The sequence below is a fragment of the Mus pahari genome, chromosome 8 (genome assembly GCF_900095145.1).
Source record: "Mus pahari chromosome 8, PAHARI_EIJ_v1.1, whole genome shotgun sequence".
In the NCBI taxonomy this organism is placed as follows: domain Eukaryota; kingdom Metazoa; phylum Chordata; class Mammalia; order Rodentia; family Muridae; genus Mus; species Mus pahari.
In genome coordinates, this window is record NC_034597.1 from 47,567,072 (window position 1) to 47,574,202 (window position 7,131).

At 42.6% G+C, this 7,131-nt stretch overlaps 1 protein-coding gene across 1 annotated transcript in view; it reads left to right on the plus strand.

Annotated features, from left to right (window-relative positions):
* Rnf17 (ring finger protein 17) overlaps window positions 1–7,131 on the plus strand; it is a 121,495-nt gene that overhangs the window by 107,591 nt on the left and 6,773 nt on the right. Inside the window, exons 32-34 of the mRNA XM_021203685.1 lie at window positions 1,452–1,568; window positions 3,323–3,491; window positions 5,546–5,681. Coding sequence (XP_021059344.1) covers window positions 1,452–1,568; window positions 3,323–3,491; window positions 5,546–5,681 — 422 coding nt within the window. The remainder of the gene's footprint in view (window positions 1–1,451; window positions 1,569–3,322; window positions 3,492–5,545; window positions 5,682–7,131) is intronic.

Consider the following 7,131-nt stretch of genomic DNA (forward strand, 5'->3'; position numbering starts at 1 on the left):
AGATATTTTTCTTCTATTCTGTGGGTTGACATTTTTTTTTTTTTTTTTTTTTTTTTTTTTGGTATGCTCTGTAAAACAAGTCCTTGCAAAGTAGCCCAGGCTAGTCTAGGTCACTATGCAACTTAAACTGACCTTAAATTTATAGTCCTCCTGCCTCAACCTCCTGAGTGCTGAGTGCCCAAGTCTGTAGCTTGCACTCTATTGCACTATATTCGTTTTTATTATTTTAATTATGTGTGTGAGTACCTATCTCTATGTAGGATTGTAACAAGAGTGTAGATGTCTTCAGAGACCAGAAGAGGACATTGAATCCCTTAAAGCTGTAGCAGTCGCAGGCATTTGTGAGCCTCCTGACATGGGTGCTGGGGACTAAACTCAGGTCCTCTCCAAGAGCAACAAGGGTTCTTTAACCACTGAGCCATTGCTCCAGACCTTTCTCCTCTACCCATTTCTTTCAGAGCTTTTAAATTTAATGAAATCCAATTTGTCTTTTTTTGTCCTTTGCATCACTTCTGATTCTGGAAGAGTTTTTCTGTCATTTGGTTTTTAGGGTGTGGGGTCAGATCCTAGTGCCTCACAAATGCTAGGCAAACTATCATTGAGCTGTGCCCCTAGGAAGAGTTACGCTTTCTTGGCACAATTTCATGTCTATGTTTATAAAACGTGAAGTGTTTCTTACTTTGTAAAAAGTAAAATTACAAAATGGGTGTCACTTTTTACAAAACTTTTATAAAAGTTTTACAAAACTTTCCTGTGTTTAGATATTTTACCCCCACTTAGAAATATTAAATAGTAACCTACAAATTTGAATATGATGACTTTTTATTTATATTACTACATTCCTAAAGAGGAAGATACTTCTGGTCTTCGCAGAAAACCTGCACCCACACCAAGAGTATTCCTTTGCTCTAACTGCTGATTCCATGATCCTCTTGAGAATTGTATGCATTTGTTTCTCCCTTATATTTTATAGAACTTAAGAAAGAACCTTCTTACTTTAGCTTCTCTCTTGTGAGCATTTCATGTGTTATTTTAGTTTTCTTATGTAGTAACTACCTGTTACAAAGTAAATAAATAAGTCCCCACATGGATACACAAGCCTTTCATTTTAGCACTTGGGAAGCAGAGGCAGAATGATCTCTGTGAATTCCAGACTAGCCTGGCTACATAGTGTGGCACTGTCTCAAAAGAAGGTGTGTGTGTGTGTGTGTGTGTGTGTGTGAGAGAGAGAGAAAGAGAGAGAGAGAGACAGACAGACAGAGACAGAGAGAGACAGAGAGAGACAGAGAGAGACAGAGAGAGACAGAGAGGGGAGAGAGAGAGAGAAAACTTAGTATTTGGTACATAGAAGAGCTTGATTTGTGATAATTGAATAAGTTGACACCATAATTAAGTTTTATGTTAATTTTTATGATTGTCATTCCAAAATTTAAGATTTTGTGGTGTTTTAGGACTTGCTTTTGCCTGAAATGGAGGCTCCCGTTTTACCACCATATCTGTCTTCACTTCTGCCTCCACCAGAGGAGCTGTATGCTGTGCAAGTGAAGCACATTGTCTCACCGGATGAAGTACGTGCCAAGCCAGCTGTGGCATCAGGCTCAGGGGCAGTGCGAGTGTCCTTCTCAAACACATGTCTCTTCTCCATCTTCTATCTGTCAACAGTGGGATTAGGTGGCCTCTACTTAGCCCCATTCTGTTAGGTCTTCAGATATTTGTTGATACTTTAGGACACTGATTTTTCTTAAGCACCTGCCGATTTTCCAGAGTTGTGTTCCTTTACTTGTTTACATACTTATATGGAGTGTTTAGATTTTTTATATATAAATGTATTCATGATTTCTGCCTACATGTAATTATGTGCACCACATGCATTCCCGGTGCCCATGGAAACCAGAAGAGGTCCATCAAGTCCCTGAAATGGGAGTTAGATGGCTCTGAGTCATTGTTTGGTGAATAGAACTCAGGGCTTCTGCAAAAGCAACAACTGCTCTAAGCCACTGAGCATCTCTGCAACCTGAGATTAATTTTAAATGTTTATTTTTAATTTATTTTTATATATGAGTGTGTTGCTTCAGAGGTCAGAAGAGGTTGTTGCAGATCATCTGTAATTAGAGTTACAGATTGTTGTAAACCAGCACAGGAGTGTTGGATTCAAACCTGAGTCCTCTGGAAGAGCAGTCCGTGGGTCCATAACCACTGAGCCTTTGTCCAGCCCCAAACAGGTAGCCCAAGTGAGCATATTCTACTTGCCAGGTTATTTATACTTTTAAAGTCTCTTCCCCCTGTGGAATATTAAATATCCCACTCCTGTGTCTTTCCCTGCACTGAACTCGAATGCTCTTTTCCCTACTCCTTGATTTTCTGAGCTTGAGACCTTTCCCACATTGTCCTAGTCACGGTATTTGACTGCCTTCCTCTCTAGAGGTTAAGGCCATGAAAAATGGGGCTTAGTCTCTTCTCCATTATATTCTTGGAACCTAGGGAATACCTGATATATAGTGGTCAATTAGTAACTATTGATTACATAAATGCAGTAAAGGAAATTTAGTTGATGTTCCTGGCTGACAAGAAGGTAAGTTTAAAAGGGCAAGTAGCACTGGTAGTCCTTGCCTTTACAGTGAACCAGGCAAGGGGAGAATTTGCTGCCTGATTTCATACTTTGTATGACTACTGTTATATAATTTTTGTATTTATTGCTCCATGACAAATTACTCCAAACTTAGCAGCTTAAAACACTACATACAGGAGCTAGCAAGATGACTACCAACCCGGATAGTCTGAGTTCAATCCCAGAACCCACGTGTTGGAAGGAGAGAACTGCTCAGATACCTGTGTGCCTCCCCCATAATATGCATAAACAAAAACCAAATAGTTGCTTGATTAAGTGGAGCTCAAGAGCTCATGATGTTACAATCGAGATACTGAGGGAGACTGTAGAACACACTTCTGAAGAGTCATATTGACAGATGTGGTAAAACATGCCTGTAATTGGAACTCAGGGGTAGATGCAAACGATTAGTAGTTGAGGCCAGAGTCAGCTACATGACACCCTGTCTCAGAAGGCTCAGTGCTGACTCTAGGACCCTTTTAGGAAGCTGCTGCAAGAATGCCTTCCTGTTCCCATCTCTACAACCAGTCTTCACAGCCACACTGTCACTCATTGTGGTCTCTTGGTATAAGATCAGTGTGGCAGTACATAGAGGGCACTATACAGGGCCAAGCAACAGGAAGGAGGATCACTGGGCCCTGACTGGAAGTGCACTCCAGAAATGACAGAATCTGCAGAGTTGGTCTCCCTTCTTCCCCTGCCACTCCCTTGCAGGTGTATATTTGCCTTGACTCTGGAGAAAGCTGTACTCAGTTTAACCATCATGGTGACGCAGATGACAGTGGAGTCAGCTGGGAGTCAGAGTCAGAGAACCTGGAGGAAGCGCTGCAGAGATTTAACAAGAATGTGGAGACCTTTCCTCCCCTGACGGATTTTAGCTCAGGTATGCTATGTTCTGAGTGTCTAGGATCTGGGTGAGACTTGCCTTTCATCAACAGAACAGGGAGGTCAATGGGTTATCTATAATGTTAACTGGAATTTCTTCTCAGCTTCACATGTATGGCCTCTAAATTCTAAAGATACACATTTTCTAGATTAGAAAGGTGACCCAAGTGAGTTAAGCAACTTACCACTCCTGTGAGGACAGCTCCACTCTGTGTGACTCTGGCGAGTTAGAAAATGCGGGTATAGTCACATGTGGATGATTGTTTTTAAGTCTTAGGCTTTACCACTAGCTCAAATTGTAGACAGTTTACTTTCAGACTACAGAGGTAATGACTTTAACTACAAACACCTAAAATGACAACTTTTGAAGTAGAAGCTCAAGATATGATGGTTTGTCAGGATAGGTTAAATTCTTAGTTTTCTTTCTAATATGTTCCCCACACCCTTACTAAATACCCGAGATTCTCTTCTGAGGAAAATGTACCCACTTGCTGCTGACAGTCCCTGAATGCCAAGAGTACTTACAACATTTTGCCCCTCCTCCAGGGGTGCCTGGACACTGCTGGCACACTGCCAGGAGGAGGAAGGGCAAAGTTCAAAACAGGAGTCCTACATGATTCCTGTTCTTCTTTCTGGGTACCCAGGCATCACCAGAGCATGGTCAAGAGAGGGAGTTAGGAGGGAAGTCAGGAACAGGGTATGCCGTTTAAACTCACTCTCAGGGAGTCCACGCACCAGGCAGGAAGGGGAAGTGAGCCCAAGATGAGGGGAATTAGGTCTGATTGAGAGGGAGGTCCAAGTGTACCAGGGGGGCTGGAGGAAAGAAAGCCTTCCTCAGGAGTCTTAGGCTCAACTCTTTAGTTGAAAGCCTTTTCCAGGCAGCTTTCTGAGATGATTCTTGCTTGTTCATACTGGTTTATTTGATGGTGGATGTGAATGCATACACTTTATTTGGGATGAACCCAGGACAAAAATACCTTTTGCCCGAAGGTATACCCAGGAAGGAAAGCTCATTGGCTGAAGGTTCAGGACTATCTAGATACCTCATTAGCGTGGAGAAGAACTCCATGTGTCATGCTATATGACTTAGTGTAAATAGTCTTTAGTGGAGTGTTCTGGAGTATCTGGAACATGTGTTCCAGAGCAGGTAGGTAGGGAGTGGCTCTACTCTACCAGTCTGAGCTCATTCAACCGTGGCCAGTTCTTATATCTGTCTGGTAACATGGTCCCACGTGCCCTACATAGAGCTAGCTGTACTCTTGGTCTGTTGTGTATCAGAGTATGTTTAAGCAAAGGAAAAATATGTCAGTCAAACTTCTTGCCTGATTTAATTGGTTTAGTTTAATAAGCTTCTAATAGGCCATATCTTTTACTTTTTGGCTGATTGCTGCTTACAGATCCTTTTGCTTGGAATATTCTCCCCTCAGACTGTCTATACATTTAAAGTCTGTCGCTCAGGTCTCCCTTATTGGAGGGATTCTCTTACCTTCCCAGCGTGGAGCAGCATCCCCTCCTCCTCGCCACCAGCACTGTGCACATAGGTCTCATAGTTACCAAGCTGATGAGTTTAAGAGAAACCTCCTCAGGGGCTTTGTGTTTGCACAGACTCACAGTCCAGAAGGAAAGAGGTCCTTCCTCATGCATACCTCCAGGGACACCATAGTCTGGCATAAAGTAACTTCTGGGTCTAAACACATTGTTCACGTCATAGCTACTTTATGCCTCGTTTTCACTTTTAGTACTGACCCGAGGCTTTGCCCATGCTGAGCAAGTGCTCTGCCAGCAAGCTCCATCTCCAGCCCTTGGCCATGTGATGTCACCTGTGTGGAAGTAGAACTAGGAACTCTGAGGATAAGCAAGTGCCTTTCTTCTAAACAGTCTTAGACATTAGTAAGAAAACTTGATAAAGTATAGACAGAAAAGGAGAAGCCACCACAATATTCAGCTCTGTACAGTGACCACATGGTTATATATTTCTTTGTACTTTTTGTATTAAAAGTTTTGGAAGACAGTCAGTAACAATCTATCATTTTCCTTTTTCTGCCTTTCTAGAGATGCCTTGCCTTGCAGAATATGCTGATGGTTTATGGTATAGAGCAAAGATTGTTTCCATTAAAGAATTTAACCCTTTATCTGTCCTGGTACTGTTTGTTGATTATGGTTCCACAGAGAAGTTGACAATAAACAGGTAAAGGGAAAGAAAAAGTTGAATAAGGTGCTGTTTAAAGCATATTTATGTGTGTGGTGCCTATTTCTGTGTGTGTGTGTGTGTGTGTGTGTGTGTGTGTGTGTGTGTGTGTGTGTGCGCGCGCACCTAGGCAGAGGTGCCAGGTCAATACCGATGCCTTCTGTTCCTCCCCACCTTGCTTCTGAGACAGTCTCTAACTAAGCCTGCTCTCCATTTCAGCTAGGTTGCCAGCCAGCAAACCCAGGATCCACTAGGGACTGAAACACTGGTCCTCATGGGTTGCACGGCAAGACTTTACACATAGAACCATCCCTGTCCTAAATAAGGGCTCTTTGCTTTATCTGAGGTGGAAGTACAACTGGAGCTATTACTTGGAAAAATTTTGCCTCATTTTTGGTTTGTTTCTGCTTTTTTTGTTTGGTTTTGGTTTTATTTTTTGTTTGTTTGGTTGGTTGGTTGGTTGGTTTATTTGTTTGTTTAAAGACAGGGTTTCTCTGTGTTACAGCCTTGCTGCCCTGGAACTCACAGAGCTGGGATTAACTGTTTAAGCAGCCACCACCTCGGTTTTTTTATTAGATATTTTCTTTATTTACATTTCAAATGCTATCCCCTTTCCTAGCTTCCTTCCAAAAATCCCCTATACCCCAACCCCCGCCCTGCTCCCCAACCCACCCACTCCCACTTCCTGGCCCTGGCATTCCCCTGTATTGGGGCATATAACTTTCACAAGACCAAGAGCCTCTCCTCCCATTGATGGTCGACTAGGCCATCCTCTGCTACATATGCAACTAGAGACCCAAGCTCTGGGGGATACTGGCTTGTTCGTATTGTTGTTCCTCCTATAGGGTTGCAGACCCCTTCAGCTCCTTGGGTACTTTCTCTAGCTCCTCCATTAGGGACCCTGTGCTCTGTCCAATGGATGACTATGAGCATCCACTTCTGTATTTGCCAGGCACTGACAGAGCCTCATCTCCTGTCAGCAAAATCTTGTTGGCATATGCAATAGTGTCTGGGTTTGGTGGTTGTTTATGGATGGATCCCCAGGTGGGGCAGTCTCTGGATGGTCATTCCTTCAGTCTCTGCTCCGAACTTTGTCTCTGTAAATCCTTTCATGGATATTTTGTTCCCCCTCCTAAGAAGGAGCAAAGTATCCACACTTTGATCTTCCTTCTTCTTGAGTTTGTTTTGCAAATTGTATCTTGGGTATTCTGAGCTTCTGGGATAATATCTACTTATCAGTGAGTGCATACCATGTGTGTTCTTTTGTGACTGGATTACCTCACTCAGGATGATATCCTCCAGATACATCCATTCGCCCAAGAGTTTCATAAATTCATTGTTTTTAATAACCGAGTAGTACTCCATTGTGTAAATGTACCACATTTTCTGTATCCATTCCTCTGTTGAAGGACATCTGGGTTCTTTCCAGCTTCTGGCTATTATAAATAAG